The 19,312-nt window shown below is 37.5% G+C and overlaps 2 protein-coding genes across 3 annotated transcripts in view; both read right to left on the bottom strand.

The window, feature by feature from the left end:
• LOC127478343 (NADH-cytochrome b5 reductase 2) overlaps window positions 1–19,312 on the bottom strand; it is a 149,625-nt gene that overhangs the window by 49,726 nt on the left and 80,587 nt on the right. The window lies entirely within an intron of this gene.
• Window positions 3,548–19,312, bottom strand: part of FAR1 (fatty acyl-CoA reductase 1) — a 36,665-nt gene continuing 20,900 nt past the window's right edge. For both annotated transcript variants that reach the window (XM_051803829.1, XM_051803830.1), the window contains exons 8-12: window positions 18,817–18,884; window positions 17,192–17,363; window positions 10,534–10,663; window positions 8,535–8,662; window positions 3,548–6,527 (exon numbers count right to left, since the gene is read on the bottom strand). In XM_051803829.1, the coding sequence (XP_051659789.1) occupies window positions 6,365–6,527; window positions 8,535–8,662; window positions 10,534–10,663; window positions 17,192–17,363; window positions 18,817–18,884 (661 nt within the window). In that variant the 3' untranslated portion in view covers window positions 3,548–6,364. The remainder of the gene's footprint in view (window positions 6,528–8,534; window positions 8,663–10,533; window positions 10,664–17,191; window positions 17,364–18,816; window positions 18,885–19,312) is intronic.

Below are 19,312 nucleotides of genomic sequence, written 5' to 3'. Positions count from 1 at the left end.
AAAGGTGATTATTAGGAGTCCTACACTAGACTGTGCTAAGTAGGTGATTATAGGCAAACAAACAAAACAGAATGCTGGGGAGAAAACCCTTTCTGGGTCCCTCACTGTTGTCTCTGCAAGAGAGCTCTTTCCCTTGCAGACCTGGAGAAGGGTGAATGAGCAGAATCACCTGTGTTGTTAACTCACAGTCACTCAAGGGAAAGCCCAACAGCTTCAGCAGGGTTTTGCTGCTCTGACCTGAAGCAGACTTGAATCTCTACCCCCATCACCAGGCACAAGACTCTGAAACTATGAGCTGTGTGCACCATGCAGCAAATAGCAGGTTTCTGACCTAAATTGGCAGGGCCCTCATGAAATAGGAAAGGTAAGATGGATTTGAAAGACAGAAGAAAACAAAAACCAACTAGTCTTTCTCAAAGGAAAAGTCAGTTCACATATTGGAGAATTACACTTAACTGAGTTAATAATACAACTTAAAACTTAAGCATATCAAATAAAAAGTCCTTGAAGGAACACAAAGCAAGATATTGTACATCACAGCCAAGTGGATCATGAAGTTTCCATTCTTCCTGCTAAGAACTTACAGCAGCTATCAAGTCCTTTTGTTCTAGCCTAATTTGTCCAAAACTAATTACCTCTTTAGGGTACAAGAAATTTTTTAAAGCCTATTTGAACAGCTTGTGAGTCTGTTCACGGGAGCAATTAACGTGCACTTTAGGCTGAGTAACTTTAATTGCAAGACTTCCATCCTGTCAATGGCAGAAACTTCGTCTTCCACAGACTCCACAAACTTTCACACTATCAGCAATATTCCAAACAGCTCTTTAGCTGCTGTGCCTCTGCTAACTGGACCTGAATCTGCAAGCTGAATAAGGAGAGCACAGTAAGTGAGAAGAGCCAGATGACACACCTGCTCCCTTAGAGTTAACCTGCTGTCTGATTTATCTGCCTGGACCACAAGCTTTACATCCATTGCAAACCAAGAACCACAGGACACAACACACTGCCAATACAGAGTCAATTCCACATACATAACATGAGAACTAATATTAAGCATATTCACCCTGCTTCTCCCTTAGTTTAACCATTTCCTTTTGCTTCCACAGGTCTCTCTCTCCCCCCACAACGTGACTGCTTTTGCAAAGTCTCTGCTTATTTTAAGCTTTTGCCTTATGATTCTGAATCATACTGAGAAAGCTGTATACTAAAGGAAATCAAGTCTCCTAGCTTTAGATTCTTGAATTCCACCCAAGTTAGGTGCCTAAAACAAGCAAGCATAACTATTTGTGTCCCTGGACATCCAGTTCTAGGATAATTTCATCAGGAACGAAGGAAAGGATGAGCTGTTGAGTTTCATAAAGATAAAAATATTCAATTATGCCATCTTGAATCTGCATTAAGGCTGACATGATACATGAAAGTTAATAGTGGCTAAATACTGAATCATTTTCACTTAAATGGTGAATCAGATGGTTGTTGATTAAAACAAGAACACCATAACTACTTTCTGCTGGTGGTGGACTGGATTGCTGTTTCTACAGAAGAAACAGGACACGCAGAGGACATAGCACAACCTCTAACCATATGAGGCCAGGGCAATTTAAGACTTAATGTTCATTCTACACCCCAAAAAACTGTAACTAAGTGGTGGTTATAATTTTTTCATTTCAAAGAATCTATGGCAAGTTTATTTTTTTTTCATATGCTCATTAAGAAGCAAAAGAGGCCTTGCTTTTCCATGTCAGGATAGGAATCTTTCAGAAGTGGTAGTAGCTACAGAATTACTATCCTGAAGGGTATAACAATTCAAATAGAATGAGATTAAAGGTTTCTGGTAATAACCACTACACTTGCAGTTAATGGCTACAACTGAATTAAGAGTAAAAAGTCCCATTCCCCCTACCTAGGGCCCATGGCTCCAAGCATTCCAGTATTAATCAGTGCATTAATGTGTTGGAACTTTTGCTTTCACCAATTAGTCATGGTTTCTCCTGCTTCCCAGAGTAAGAATAAAAGCTGCTCAAAGCTGTCATTGTTCCATATTCCAGAAAAGACAGTTGCATAATTACTAATTAACTATCAGTGAGTCATATTAGTTGCAGAGCAGGGAAAGCCAGAGCTTCTGCACTGAAGAAAAGTACTAAGATAACATTGAGGAGGGAAGTGTTTATAAATATCTTGAAAGTGGAAGCAGGGTTAAATTTAGTTCGAGATGGCAGAGCAGCAGCTCACAGTTTGGTTACACAACCTTTAACTCAGTCATCTGCAGGCAGAAAGGAGGACAGAGTGGTCTGAAACTCTGAAGAATGCTCCAGAAGAGAGGAAGAAAACCTAGAATTTAAAGTGAAAAGTGAGACCTGTCAACCTTCCCTTCTCAATTTCTGACGGTACGGCACGTATTGAAAATGAGAGCAGACAATTCCTATCAGCTCCACTGGAGCTATTTCACATTTCCTGGAGATTTACTCAAACCACAGTGGATGCCTCCAGGCTACACAAAAACTGCACATGCTTCAGCACAAAAAGATTGGCAAACAACAAGAATACACCTAAAGCAATTCACTTACCTTTCTCCAGAGCAGCACTTCTTTGGTGACTTTTCTGCATTTCTGTTTTGACGTCTGCTCAGCACATCAGGAAACAAGTAAAAATAGTATCAAGGTTTTACTTCCCAGCTCGGTGCAGGGTGCTCCTCAGATCCAAGTTACCTTTATAAACCTGTTCTTTGTTTCTGAACAATGTAGGATGAAATACTGTGCTATGAAGAAAGGGCAAAATGTTCAGGAGCACAAGACATAAGGGACACAACATCTTAAAACGTTTTTGTTCCTTGTTTCCACTTATGAATCTTTGAGACCAACAAAAAACATCTGGTGGTTTTAGTCTTAAAGGAAAGGTTATGCTTAAAGCTGTCAGACCCCAAACCACTGCTTACAGATCATGCACGATCTCTAGAACTGTGTTCTCGATAAAAGGAGGAGGAATCCATGAAATCTGGATATTCCAAGAAATTAGGGTAAAAATCAAAAAAACCAAGGCATTTTGGTGATGCATTAACTTAATGCTACCTTTCCCTCCCTCACCACAAAATGTAGATGCCATAAATAACTGTAGTTGCTTGTGATTCCTTGAAATATTAATCCTAAAGCTTCTGTAAAACCACAGTACCCTTTTAAACCATACGAAAAAGCAGATGGTTTATGCTATTTAGGTAAATTTGAAACTAAGGCTACAAATGAACAAGCAGTGACAGCAAGGAGAAAAGTAGCTAACACACAAAAAAGTCACCATGACTAGGCAAATCTCACCCTGTGTTTTGATATCACCCCCCATTGGGGGGCTGTGGGGGATTGTGGTTTATTTTTTGGTTTGTGCTTGTGAAGGTTTTTCTGTTTTTTTTTGGTTTTTTTTAAATGCAGAATCCGTAGTGAACTTCATATTTCTCACAAAGGGCAGGTTCATGTATATTAAGTTGGCATTTACATTATCCAGTTATTTTCCACAAATTAGATTGAACACATAAAAAGATACAACCAACACTGTAACAACACTTTCAAGGGATTTGTTTATTTTTGGTTTACAAACAAAGGCACCCAATATTTCTGTTTATGTCTTATAAAAGCTCACAGATTTAGCATTTGTTTCCAAACATGTTCCTACAGCAGAGAAGAACATTACAGGAAAATGTAATTTTTTTTTTCCTGGTCCCAAATTTAAATACCAGTAACAGTTAAGTGATAATGTTGTTTCAGTCTGATCTTCTTCCTATTAACCAACTGATACCCCTCCTGTAACTTGCAAGTCAAAACAGTGAGTCGAGCTCCATGTACCAAAATATAGTTCCAGTATATTTTTGACCAACATCCATTATGTGCAAACACTGTGTGAAGAACTGCAAGAGGACAAGGCCCTGATATGGGAAAAAACCAAGAGCTTCAGATAGAATTTCACAGACTGACCACAGGAAGTGACAAAACCAGTGTAATAAATGTGACACTGAATCTACTGGCAGCTAAATAGGATGACTGATGAAATCGTGTAAGATACCAATAGGGCACAGAACAACAGTCTCCAAAAAGGGGAAAAAATGGGTTTCTAAATTGGCAAATATTTAAAGAGTACAGGTTAAATATCCTTATGTTTAAAGTAATCCTTCTCTTTGTTACTTATTCAAAAGACTAGATTTCTAAGCAGTATTTTAGACCAGAAATAAGCAGTTCATTGGCTTCATAGTTCTCCGTATTAACAAATCAACATTAAAAGTATCATATCATAATGTTTATAAACAACCAAAATTAATAAGTTTTCATAAGAATTGTTTCACAGAATAACTTCCAGAATATGATGTACTTGTCTTTTGCAAACTTCAGCCACGTGCCATCATGGGACAAGGGGTGTAATTGGACAGTAGGCACCTCTGAAAAAAGTCTACAATTCAGGAATGCTTAAGCATACTTCCAGGGCTAGTAAGATACTTGGGGAGGCAACTAAAACTGTAATACACCTAATGTATTTGTTAAAGTGTAACATCTTCAAGCACAGAAGCCTTACTTTATTTTCAGCCACAATCAGAGGTCTCTCACACAGGGTGTGGTCCTAGACCATTTAGGCTTTTCACCACTAGCTTTATATATACACAGGTCATTTTAAAAAGGAATTACAGCTTAACTACTTACTACAGAATATTTAGCTTCAACAAGGAAGCCATTATCTTTTCAAAATGAGATATACACCTGCAGGAAAGGTGTTCTCTTTAAAGTAAGAGTTCTCAGAAAAATAGCAAAATAAGTTCTTTATATATTTAATTCAAATAGGACAAAAAGCTACCAAGGGCAAGCATAATGTAGTTCTTGTGTAATTAAGTCATTATTTGCCTTTCCAGGCAGATTCAAGAACAAATTCATCAGTATAAAGTGATTTTAATGAACAAATACTGGGCAAGGGTGCTGGTCAGTGCATCAATTAGAGGAACACTACAGTGTTCTCAAACCAAATGCTGTGCAACCAAAATTTTGAAGGGAACTTCATGTATTGCCTTGGATTAAAGAAACAAGGATTCAATCTTTTCTTACAACTTGCCATTTTTACAGATGTTTTCCCTACTGAAACAAAGTAACATGCAGGAAAAAAACCCCCAGATTTCTTCACATTTAAACCTGATAATTTAAGTTAAAAGACGGATGGAAGAACTGTTAACATCTATTCATTTTGAAGCAAGGTGCATCTTACTCTGCTTGCCCAGTATGATGAGGTTCACTAGGGCAGGGATGGAAAGTGTGCTTGAGCATTGGTGTTGTCCATGCATCAAATTTCATAGCTCATAGATTTAAAAAAATTGTTAATTCATAAAGTATTTGCTAACATTGCTTACGACTTAAAAACAGGTATATCTCTTAATGAAAGTCTATAGTTTTCCAGCTACTATTACCAGTAATATAAATAGCAACTAAGCATAATAAATTGCTTTCCATTATATTTACCCTTTGAAGTCAGAAGTGTAACAATCAAGTGCTGGCTCTGTGTTCCCAATAAAAAAATCATTAAAAAGAGGACAGTCAATGACTTTATTTGCCCCCCTCAGGGTTACATTTCCTTTTATCTGCTCAATGATAGAATCAATTCTGCTTTCAGAGAAGCAAACTGTTCATGCCAACATAAATGCAAGTTGGACACAGCCAGTTTCAAGCATAGAACTGAATCACCAAGTGCATTCTGAGGCCCGGATTGTACAAAAGGCCCTTCAGTAAATAAAGAAGGTTGGTTCACTTTTTAATTTATTTTTTCTTTTAAAGCAAAGGAGGCACCATTGTTGCATCCCTACTTTGAGGAGAAGGGAAGAAGTGGCAAAACGTAAAGACAAATTACGAAAGTCCTCAATTTTTATTTCAGGAGATCCACCATCATTTATACACTTTTTCAACTTGCAAAACCCTCTGTAATTTAGAAGAATTTCAAATAAATAGGTCTACAGCAGCTAGTATCTACTAAGTCAATATTTATCTTGCTCAATGTGGAGTAAAACTTAAAAGAAAAAAAAAAAATCATGTTAAGGCAGATTTCAATCAAACACGTTCCAAATTGCACAGTTATGTTGGTCAGTGGTCTAATATGTTTTCCCCAGGTCAAAGAGTTAAAGTTACCCAAATGCTTGTCTAATGCCAATTCAACCTGGCACTTGACCATTTTATCTCCTCTGTTTCCAGGAAGGTACACAACTAACATTACAGATACCATACCGTTTATTTCGCACTCCAATTAAAAGATGAAATTATGCTTTTACAAAATGTGAGATGACTACATGTTACAGGTTTTGTGCAGTTAGACCACCATATGCATAGATGTCCTAATGCTAAATTTCTCTTTTTCAGTATCTCATGGTACTGGAGGCTCTGAAGTAGGAGAGGAACTTGTAACACAGACTAACCACGAAGTACCAGATGTTTCTCGCCATCTGCGACCTCGCGATGAAGATGCGCCAGATCAGGATCACCAGGATTGTGTTGAAGCCATAGCGGATGTTCCTTAACCTGGGGGAAAACAAAAGGAATAATCAAGAGCCAAGGTACCAGGACTCAGAGGGAGGAAAGGACACACTAAAAATTAACTGCTGGTGTAGAATTTGTTCATCTGTTCATCTCGAGGTTCATCAGTCACTTAACACAACTCGTAAGGTAAGTAAGTGGATAAGTGAAAGACCAAACAGAGAAGGTTTCTCACTGCTGAAAAGTGGAATGGAATGAAAAATAAGGAACAGAGCCAGCCCTGGAGCCAACCACATGTACTTCTGCTTTATAGCTGCTCGACAGAAACCTCTTCAAGCCAAGGTCACAGACGTGGTAACTTACCCTGCCAAAAGCTAGGAAATATTTACACTACGAACTTCCTTCCTCCCCACCACGTATTTAGAACTCCATATACATGTAGAAGTAACTCCAACTGCTGTTGTTGACAACAACAACAACAAAAAAAACACCACCACGCTCCACCAAACAAAACTCATCGGATTTTCCAGACACATTTCCAGCCACAGAATCTGGAATCTTCACTGCAATTTTAAACTCCTTAGTTCTCAGGGAACTATATTTAAAGATTAGGAGAAACTAAGTAACCTTCTAGGGCAACTGTGATTTTTAAGCAAGCTTCTCACATATAGAGATGAAAGCTTCAAGACAAACAGCAACCAGAATTTGCTCAGATTTCTTAGAAACAGAGCAATCTCTGTGGCTCAGCAGATTATGACAATTTTAAAGGCAGCTCTTTTTAAGGAAATACTGCTCTTGTTTTACAGGTGGGCTATGTTCCTCTACATACTTTATTCGCAGGAAAAAAACCAGTTTAAATTTCTGTGTTACAAAAGCCAAGTCCCCTTTTCTATTTGAGGATCAAATCTACCCTAGAGAAATATTTTCCCTAGGCTACCAAATCTGGTCAATACTAAAAGTGGTGGACTCCTCAAATTCAGATTAGAGTTAAGACCTAGATGGTAACAAGAGATCAAATTAATACTTCAGAGTAAACATATATTAGAATCTAAACCTCTTGCAAAGAAATCCACTTATAAATTGAGAGCTGGGGCAACAAGATGCTGCTCCGGTACAAGATTATTTCTCATGTTATTTTCAATATGATCCTTTGTACAAAGAATGGTAACTATATGATAACTCCTATGCACTTTTTAACAGCACCTAAATTAATTTTAAAAGAAAAGAAATCAGAAGAGGACACTTCTTGAACTATTCTCACCATTATCAGAGATACCATCTTTCAAAAGTGTATTTGTGATTTTAGCACACATCAAAACACTCTGCAACTGCAAATCCTTGTCTTTAGAATGACAACACAAGTCATGACCTAGATTGTTTCTCTTTGTGCTATCAGGGTAGCAGACATGATGCAGTATTGCAGAACAAGATTAATTACTTTTATTCCACTCTTAAAAGAGACAAATCAGAAATTCTACAACTGCCTTTATGAATCAGCCAAGAACAAAACAAGGGCAACTGTGGTAGTAAAATTCTGGACAGCAGCAACCCACTCAAACTGGAGGAATTAAGCCACAGAGGAAAGGCTAAGGGAAGTTGTCTTAGAGCACCAACATCAGTGTCCTGCCCTGAAGTGGAGAGTCTCTGCCTGTTTACTCAGCTTCAAAGGTCACATTTCCAGAAGAAATAATTATTGTTCTATTAAACCTCCTGAACAAGCTATTCTGACCCTGTGTAACCGTGTACCTTTTTACCTTCCAAAAGATACCTGGGTAAAATCAGAAACCTGGATTACACTACACACACCAGTGATCAGAGCTACAACCATAATCCCACACTAACACTGTAACTAATAATTCTGAGAGCAACTCGGGAGCAACAAACAGAACTTCCTTAGAGAATGTTCCAGACCACTGGACTGGAACAGAAGAATTGTGGAGGACCAATAGGTGCTACAAAGAAAAATTAAGTCATAACATGGGAAAGCGAAACTGGATAAAGGCAGGAAGACGCAGAGAATATAAACAGAGGAAAATAAAAAATTATACTTACTTATTCAAGTGTTTCCTAGCTGCAGGGATGCCTGACATTTCTTCATTCAGCACATATTTCTTTGTTCCCATGCAGTAATTTTCCATGTATTCTGCCCAGTGTAGTTGTCGAACATCAAAATTAAACGTCTGCACAAAACAAAAGCTTTCACTGTTAGTTGCCTAAAAATTCGCCTGTTATATAAAGGAAAATAAATGTCTTTATTCCAGATAATTCCAATTTGTCTTTGATTCAAAAAACTTATCCTATCCTTAATCCTAAGAATGATCCAGATTTAGATCCCATTTCTGACTTGACCACCAGCTTCTTATAGATCATCTCTTTCAAATTTCAACCATTTCATGCCTTATTTTCCCTCCTCAGCAGTAACATTCTTCACTCCACTTCCAAGTGAACTGTTTTCCCATTTCGATTCTCTGTAAGGAATTCCACTCTAAAAACTGTTTTTTATTATGTTGTTTACTTTCAGGCAACTAAATAATTCTATTATGCTCTGTGCCAGGTTCACTGTCTGATAAATGAAGGGTTCTTTTAGCTGTGCTTAGAGCTGTACAGCTGAATTTTAAAGACAACCATACAAGTGTCTTCCTCAGCAGAGGAAGTTGCTGTGATAAATTCACAACTCAAGTTTTCTCTTTGTAATAAGCATTGTTTGCAAGTTAAAGGTCAGGTGCACCTCTAGTCATATAAAATACATTCATGCTGAACAGCCTTTTACTTCTGTTACTGGAATCCATCAAACTTTATTTTTCATAACACATCATCATAGCAAGAATGTTAAAGTTCAGTTATTATTTCCACTAATTCTTTCTTGCTGTATGCACATCTCACTGACAATTCAGCTATCTGAAAACATGAACAGTCCAAAGCTCTGGGGTGTTGTTTTTGAAACTTTTCCTGAACTCAAGTTGCTGGGAAGAGACCAGAGGGCAGGAAGGGGTGGAAGTACCTTCCACACAAAAAAAAAAAAATCATCAAAAGGTATTATATTTCTTACTTTTAGGCAGTTTATCTAGAAATTTGGCAGCTTTTCTTCAAAATAACTACAGAACTAATTCTGAAAAACAGTTCAATAGGAAAGACAGCTTAAGAATGACAAAACTGTTCCAGTGCAAAATGGAATTTGAGTGTTTAGAACTGTGAATGATGATTTTTATTCAGCTGAATATTAACCAACAAAGCCACAGATGAAGGGAAGTTTGAACTTAGCTGGGGGGGCCTGAGACACTGTGGGGCGAGAAGGTAGAGAAAATTGGGAACAAAGTCAAGCCTGGGAAGAAGGAAATGGTAGAGGAAGGTGTTTTAAGATTTGGGTTTATTTCTCATTATCCTACTCCGATTTGATTGGTAATAAATTAAACTAATTTCCCAAGCTGAGTCTGTTTTGCCCATGACAATAACTGGTGAGGGATCTCTCCCTGCCCTTATCTCATTATATTTTCTCTCCCCTGCTTAGCTGAGGAAGGAAGTGAAAGAGCAGCTTTGGTGAGCACCTGCTATCCAGCTGGGGACAACCTGCTACACAGCACTTAATTTGAGATTGGTTTTCCTTCTTCCAAACATCAGTTTTTCTTCTTCCTCAACAGACTGTCATTCCACTCGTTTCACTTCTCCCCCTGCATGGGGCAGTTTTAGTCACACAGCAAGAGTGTGCTTCAGAAAGAAATGAGAACTTAAATTTCTTTGAACACATGTGGCTCTATGGCCAAAGCATGGAAAGGGTATATGAAATTTGTTACTGGTTTAAAAACAAGCAAAAAAGTCCCTCAAGACACACCTCCTGTTCCTCAGAAAAGAGGCAGCAGTCAAAAAAGTAAAGCTCTGTAACACAGCCCTGGCACAGCTGAAAGGATCACAATGGAACCTCCAGTGCCCAGGTTGTGCTAGGTTAGCTCCACACTACAGTCAGCAGCATTACTAGATCAAGTCCTTATTCAATCTTCCATTAATAAGCTTATATTTCACTCAGTCTCCACGCCCACATCACACAGCTACTTGCCTTTTTGTCATCAGGGTTTAGCTGGTTCATCAGCATAGTCATATTTTCATTATTCCAGGTCCAAGAATGGCTTGTAAAGTATTCTAACAACATCATGGCCTTATGAAGACGTGTTATTGTTTTCATCATCCTACAGTCCAAGGCATGGAATGGACAGATTACAGGGGTAAAGATTAGTTCAAACAAGTAAAACAGACAGTAAGATTATAAATTTTTTACCCTACAACCCCATACCTCCGTGATAACATATTCCATCTTGCTCTGTACTTAAAGCACATTATATAAGATCAACAGGATATTTCTGCATAGTATTGAAGTGGACTTTGGCTGCTGGATCTTTACACAAAATCAGAAATTATCAGACAGATCTCTTTTCCTAATCCTAATTCCCAGTGCAACAGTATGTTACCACCTCTTCTTTTCTATTAGGGGTAAAAAATATGTTGTCTTCTGTTGGCAACTCTTAGTTTAGGACACAGAGATGGAACACTTTTCCCTTCAGCACACTGGAATATCTGATTGTACTGAACAATCTGACTCGAAGAAAGACTCAAATTGCACAGTGCAGAACAACTTTAAACAAGGCAGGAAGTTTCCCTGATCTTTCTGTATACTGTGCAAGACCAGAGCTTTGTAATAGAACAAAATTGTCACTAAGAGATCAAGGCTTAAAACCATCAGCAGCAAAGGGCAGGAAAATATTTAAGGGCACAGACAGATCATAGCAAATCCTGTTACATGACCATTCTGTGCTACTTCAAAACATGCAGAAATACCTTCCATCATCCCTTATTATGCAGAGAAAGCAACTCTACAAAACCATCACTTGGAGTACAGAGAAATTATGTTATAAGGATCAATTTGGGCAAGTTTCTCTTTGATCATACCACCTGAAGTGGACCCAAAAAATAATGAGTCGTCTCTCAGATGCAAAGCTTCCACATTTATGACAAGAAAACTGTTTCAAGTATCACAGTGCTAGAGACTCAATTTTAGTAAGTACTAACTAGTACCACATGACCTAGTGCTATTAAATTCCTGCTGCAGGTGCTCAAGGTATATCCATCTTGCAGAAATGGAAAACTGCTTCCAATTTGATCCTTATAGCAGGACACACTGAGCATTTTAAGCACAGAGTGATATGGGGGGTGGCAAAGAAAGCAGAATCCAGCAATAACAGGAAATTGCTTTCCAAAGGTAAATTTTGTTCAATAAAGTTCATAGAAGCAATAGAAACCAACTGATTTTTCCCTGAAAGCTGCCTTGATGCATTCCTACTTGTAGAAGGGATATAGTACATTGTCCCAGAAAATCTCCTAAAGAAAGTATTTTGCATCACATTAGTGTCCCCTACTGTCACTAGCAGCTGGTATCTCAGTATCTAAGGGTATATTAAAATTTCCTCTTTTTTTTCTCATGGAATAGAGTAATACAAATCACCAAGGTTACTGAAAAATTATTGTATCTCTAAAACACAAAAAGCAAGCATTTTTCCTTAAACCCCATAGGAATCTATTTACAGAGTAATTCAGAACTGTATTCAAACTGTATTCAGCTGATTTTATTAATAGGCATCTCTAGATGCTTTCAAAAACCTGCTTATAATTTGACCAGTTGGGCAAGGTGGCAACAGTGGGGGTTGAGTTGGACCAGAGTTTCTCTCATGCAAAAATAATTAGGAATATAGAATCTGCATCCAAAACATATCCTGTGCTATCCAGACTAAGCTGAACTTATAAAAAAAAAAAAAGGCATGTTAATTAAGTAAAAAAAAATAAGAAAACAACTTGAAACCTGGAAAGCAAAGATCTCACCGGTCAGAAAGACCTCATAGCAAAAAGGCCTGGGTAAAAATAGTGCCAAAGGGCATTTAAGACTTTTTGCAGAGGTCTGTCCATTGACAGTCTTAAGATTATTTAACTTAATTTGCCCTTTTGAACTTTCCCAGTTTGTGTTCTTATGCTAAAATGCAGCTGCTTTTCCAGATTAAAATGCTTCAACCACTGCAGTCTAAGAAAACTTGTGCCCCTGCAAAATACTAATAGTGCAGATGAATATCTGATTAGGTAAGTGTACATTAGGAGCTTGTTACTGGCCACTGACATTAGTTTTCACTCTTTTCTATAAACAAAAACTAAACTGAATTTAAACCAGTGCAAAGACTAACCTTTAGCTTAGCTGAGCTGGTAACAAAAAAAACCAAACCAACCAACCAACCAAAGTTCTACCTCAGCTGCAGATTTTTAACTCATCAAGCAAAAAAACTGTTTTGCTTTGTAGGATTAGTTTCTTTCCATATCAGCCAGAAGAATCAAATGTCTCCACATTCTCTCAGCTGCTCAATCAATTACAGAGTTGGCAGAAGAGGACTAACTTTCTCAGTGATAGTTTGCACTAAATTCACACTTTGAGGGGGGAAAAAAAAGCAGGCTGTCACCAGCCTCTCATTCAGAGATGTCAGCAGTGGGTGTCATTTAGTGGACACTTGTGTAGCTCTGGCAGACTAATTTTTCTAAGTTCAGTAGCACCATATTCCTCCTGCAAATGGGAACATGCAAGACTCAAAACCGAGCATCAACACACACAATGGAACTTTATCCCTCAACCTGAAGTTCTGAAGGTCAGATATTCCAGAGACAGCCACTGGAGTCATAAGTATCCATACCATACATAACCAGTCAGTATAACATCAAGCACTGCATTACACCTCCTTCATAAGCTGAAGACAGGAAAAAGTCAGACCTGCTGACCATCTCAAAGATCTGAACAACAGTAGCAAGCAGCCAGCCAGGGTGACTTTCACCTCGGCTCTAAGTAGAATTTTGTCTCTACTAGGCAGCCCTTATTGCCATCAACACTAAATACATTACATCAGTTTGAGAAGCACATCACAGGAATTAAAAGTTTAAGCAAGTTAATTCAATTATCCATGAGTCAGGTGGGCTTGTTTCTACACCACACAACTGGAAGTGACCTGGCTTAAGGCTACAACTGTATTTTGAACACACATCCTATTGCCTCCCGGCTAAAACCAGTCCTGAGGCTAAATACAGACTGATCCTTCTGTGGATCTACAGGCTGTCCATCTGCAAGTCTCTGCAGAAGCATTACAGATAGCTAACTATTTTACTTTTTTTTTTTTTAAAAGACTTCTCTAAGAAACATAGAGCAAGCTTTTAGATTTGTCTTCTTCAGATTTTCATCTGGTTGTAAATTTTGAAGTGTAAGACATACTACTGAATTCTCACCTTTCCAGCAGCTCTGTGGTTCCTTTAAGTGAACAATTTAAGCCACTTCCAAGAGAAATAAAAGTATTGATCTATTCAAAAAGAGCATGCTCTTCACTCATTTCTGGTTTGTGAGACAGTAACTATGTGAAAGGTGCTTCGATTTTAAGGAGCTTTAAATTGAAATGACAGATGTGAAATTATGTCCTTTACACCTCCCTACATACATCAGCCACACCTTCCCTTTAGCTTTCTAAGAAGCACTGACAGAAGACGAATTGCCAGAGAAATCCCTGAATTACAACTTTAAATATTTCGTGCCACATCTTGTTCTTTCTGAGTAACTGGAAAGATCTGCTGGGTGTGTATTTTTAAAGGCTTTCATATTTCAAATGTACCAAATTGTTTTTAAATAACATGGTTCTTTTGTGCTAAGCACTATGTAAAGTTACATGAGCGAACTATGCCTTATATTAAAGATAATCAGACAACTAATAAGCTTTGCTATGCAACTAACTATAGATGGCAAGCTACTGGCAACACTGTGTTTAAACTCAGATGCTAAGGATTATCACCACTATTTATGTAATTGCACAATCCTATAACAGTTCTAAGTATTCAGTACAAAATATTAAATCTTCATTATGCCAATCCTTATTTTACATGTTCTTTCCATACAAATTTGGAAGAAATATTACAGGCATTATTTCTTCCCTTACCTGTTAATATTATCAGTGAATCGTTAAAGTCAAGAACCTTCAACTAGATGCAAAAACAGCAAAAAAATTTCCATCTCATAAAAAACATTGCTTCCACAAGTGAGGTGCAAAAGAACTATTTCATATTTCAGAGAGATTACAACAGCTGTTTTGAAAACCCCAAATAGGAAGATTTTTTTTTTTAATTTTTATTACTAACATAATCATGTAGTTCTGAAGGATCATAGGCCTGATCTATTTCTTCCACTTGTTAAAAATTAATTCAGTTGCAGTACAATATCCTGATTGTATGACAACAGTGCAGTTAAACCTACACAGTAATTTCACTGCTTATTTTTCTTACATTGTACACAACAGAGACCTCAGCGTACTCAGACACAGCACAGAGAGGGCAGGCTACTGACCATGTGAAGTCAGCAGAGTATTTCAATTTTCCTGTGCTATTTTACTAGATTCTTACTACACTGCTCAAGTTTTTCTGCTAAATCATGGTGGAAAAGGTCACATTTTAAATTAAGCCAGCCCTTCTTCACTCAGAACAGCATTATATTGAGCTTAAGAATACCCAATAACGTTTCCATGTCTTCAGAAGTTTCTGCTATCTGGTAATTAAAACCATTCTGTCAACTGACAGGATGACCACAGCAACAGTAGCACAACCCTCCAGCCCATCAGTTAAAGCAGCTTTTAAAGTATTTTAAGGCAGAAGACTAGAAAAAAGCACAAGAGTAAAGATCTGCCTCAAACTTCCTTATTATTAAACAACAAGAGTTCCATTAGGATTTAACACTGCACGTCTTGCTTGCAACTACATTTATTTATTTGCTTCTACTGTTCCTATTGCAGGTTCCAATTTTTAAATGCTTTAAAAAAAGAGAGAAGAGCACTATATAATGAAAGCTCCCTTCCTGTAAGTGGGCTGGGTATCCAACTTAAAAGCTGTGACTGAACAATAGCTTGTTCTAGTTCAATCTTCCATCTTTTCTCCAGACTGGAAATCTCTTGCTTAATAGGAAACTGATCCACCCACTCTTACATTACATTAAACTACTTAGGAATATTCATATCTGTAAAAATGTATTTTCTATTCTGGGAAGTATTAATGTCACCAATTGTACTACTAGTGATTAAAGTTCTAAATTCCATCTTTGGACATCAGGTAAGAACTTCGGGAAAAGCAACAACAATATAAAACTGCTAGAGTGTCCTAAACAACATGATTATTCACAGCTTTATTCTATTCCCATTGGTCAAATACTTAAAAGATTTTCAAAGCCTGACAAGATTCTGGCAGCATTCCCTCACAACCATATGAAAGCATTTATAGTACAAATATTTTAGGGAATTACTATCAATTTTTATTAAGTATAACTTAAAAAATGCAAAAGAACCTAGAAGCTAGGAACTTTTATGTACAATACCTTCTTTAGAGCTGAAGATCTCATAAGTTTTTAACGTGGGAAGATTACTATGCAGGCACAGACACCTGCCACTACTGTTGCCCTAAGCATTACACTGTTGTGTAGGTTTGGAACAACAGAGCCCAAGGCAGTTTAGAAGTTTTCTCCTACAAACCACTTACACAGCTTCTTTCTACTGATCCAGTTTTACAGAGCTTTAGTCTCCTTGTAAGACAGACCTAGACTACAGGACAGCAAATGAATACTCACTTGTGTTAATACACTGTCACCACTGTGGAGATTTTATAGTCTGAAGACAAATACTTTTGAAAACATAACATAAGCACTGAGTTAAGATCTAACGGCTTGGCCAATCTGAAACAAATTGAAGTGACATCTTATATTCCTTCTACATAATTTAGTTTAGCCTATTTAGCAGAGATATGCCATTTTCACCACTTTAGTTAGGCAAATACTGGTGTAAATATTATAAACTAAACGGAATGTTGAGGTGACACAAGCCAACATATCAGATCAAGTCGTCGAATAATCCACAATTAAAAACTCTGTCTCCCATTCCGTTTTCAGTTTATAAAAGCAACAACAATCCTAATGCAAGCGCCTTCCTAGAGTTTAATGACTGACTAAGATTCTGATCTGAGATGTATCTTGGACAGCATTTTTGGGGCAGTCATTAATCTCTTCCAAATGTGGCCACTGGATCGTTATTGCTCATACTTAGTAAATGGAGATAGTGCCCAGGTCACGTCTTCTTCACAAGTCTCCACCACCTTGCAGGGCAACATAGTTTCAGCCCTGTCCTTCTTACCCTGGTTTTTGACCTCTCAGTCTCAGCAAAACATCAAAGAAAAATGCAAACACTCTGCATTGCGTACGGTGCAACTGGCATACAAGGGCCCGCTCTGTAAGCCTAAATTTAGGTATCCTTACTGCACTCTCTAATGGATATATCCTGGAAAATGAACTCACGCATTCGGCTGCAGGAAAAAATAAGGATCAACATATTTTTAGTATTTATTATTCAAGAATAAACATCACTTGCTATACATCCTTTAATCCTGTTTACTCAAATCCCCAAACTATCCAACAAAAACCATTCTCATTTTTGCTAGAAAGTTCGAAGTCACTTCGAATTCCAGGACCTGTTCTCAGGAAAAAACAGGTTGAGTTTTAGTCACAAAGCATTCAGGGAAAGAAAAAAAATTTTTTGAAAACCAATATACATCATAGTGCAAGCACAGCTTTGTTTAAAAGCCAGAGGAACAGAAAAGACAGAGTCAGTCACCATTACCTTGGGCTTCTTCCAGTAATCCTGAGGTAGGTATCATACAGGAATGCTGGGGCCTTATGGCTTACAGCAATCCAGTAATGATATAAAAGGTGATTGGAAGTTAGATTTACATTGGGCCGTCTGAAGGCCTGTTCGAGAGGATTCCTCTTGAAAGTAGAAATTACATGGTATTCTGAGAAGAAAAGTTGCATAACAGCTTCGGTAATAACCATGTAAAATGTAATGGTTTTCAAAGAACACTACAGCATTCAATTCTACAATTCACAGAAAACAAAACAGCCATAAGCTCTTAACCTAAAATACTGTTGAACTGGTTCTTACTATAATCAAGAGGTCTTTTATGCCTTCATCTTCAGTATCATATTTTATTGTAGCAGTGTCATATTTTATGGTAGCTTCTCTCTTTCTCTTCCTCTTTCCCTACCTTAGAAGTTGTTGGTTTCGAACACTGACAGCAATTTCAGTTTACAAAGCACACAAAGCTATTTAAAAAGTCATCTGTATTTCATGAAGAAGGTTATTCCAATCTCTTGTGTGAGGAATTTAAAAACAGATTGAGGATTCTGCAAGCATCTCAAGTGAATTTTAAATGGCATTTTTAAACAACTTATCCAAATTTAAGCATTAAGAAAAAAGCAATTAGGATGGGATTTCATGTCAAACTCCTGATGGCACCTGTAAATTCAGTACGTGACAGACATGCAGGATCAGTGTCCTTAAAAGTTAAGTGGAAATTAGCCTCCCTTTAAATCTTCTAACTTTATGCTGTTGCTGTAGACAGTGCTTAAATACCCTGATTAAAACGAGGATATAAATTAGCAATTTTCCAAGTCTGGTTGAAGCAATAATGCTTGTAACCACAGCTACATATAAAATGGGCAAAAGCAAGTCAAAAGTGTGAAAAACTTAGTAAAGAGAAATAAAATAGATTATTGAAGTTTACTACGTCAGCCAGCTTATATTGCTATTTATAACAAAAACTGTTACAAAGCTGTGGGTTACATTCTAGTTAGGATATCTAGGAGCTGAAAATAGGTAGCCTTACTTCCTTAAAAATTACTTTTCCCTGTACATGAATAGTTGAAGTGTCATGCAGCTGTCTTAAGATTAAAAAAGTCACCTCAACCAAGAATTAACTTAGGGCAAAGAGCTACACAAGGGCAAAACTATTACCATACCTCTCAATTATGCAGATGTACAAACCACTTAATTGTGAGTTGTTTATCCATATGTATTTCGTAAAGTTGGCATTACACCCAACATCACTACTGCTCCTCTGAGCAATGCTCTTCTCCACACACTACCCACATTCTGCAGATTAGGCCAGAGCAGCATCAAACAGAAAAATCAGCTGTCCCATAGTTTAAGTTAAAATGGAATAAGAATAATTAAAAAAAACCCAGCACAAAATGAAATGGTGATAATGCTGCAGGGGGAGAGGGAAGAGAGAATTAACAATGGAAGATAATGAAAAAGCACTATACACTGCAAAATTGAGAGGTATGGCTACAATACCAGTTTCAACAATAAAAATGCAATATGATCTACTGATTACGGCCTGTGCTTTGATTGTTTGACCTTATTTTTTCTATTAAGACTAATGAGAGGAAATAAACATGGCATACCAACTTCACTCCAGTGGAAAGCGTTGGTGCCACCTGTTGTACAATTATACACCATGAGTTTTCTTGGTCTGGGGAGGGAAAAAGCGACAGAAGAGCCAGTTAGAAGAAAAACAAACTTTTAAAAACACAGACAACAAAAGACATGCCCAAAGTTATTCTTTCCCTCAACAGCATCCTTTACATAAAGCAGAAAGCATCAGTCTCATAGTAGATTTCTTTTGCTTTCTGTATCATCTTCCAGCATTTTTCTACTTCTTTAACTATCGTATTTCTTTTATTTCAGAGAAGGCATCACCTACATTACTGCAGATTGTATGGATTACAAGACTCAGGAAAGAATTCTCAGACAGAGCTTGTACAACAGTATCAGTAGATGATGTATTCCTCTTTGGCATAAATAAGTTACACTTTGAGAGATTAATGCCATCAGAACCTTGGACTCCTTTGTCCTGAGGGAATAGCAGGACACTGACGAGGAGTTCAACAGAAGACTGAA

The sequence above is a fragment of the Manacus candei genome, unplaced genomic scaffold, assembly GCF_025592945.1.
Source record: "Manacus candei isolate 608988 ecotype Guabito, Panama unplaced genomic scaffold, ASM2559294v1 h1tg000060l, whole genome shotgun sequence".
NCBI classification, from domain to species: Eukaryota; Metazoa; Chordata; class Aves; order Passeriformes; family Pipridae; genus Manacus; species Manacus candei.
This window is presented reverse-complemented; position numbering and strand designations above follow the sequence as displayed.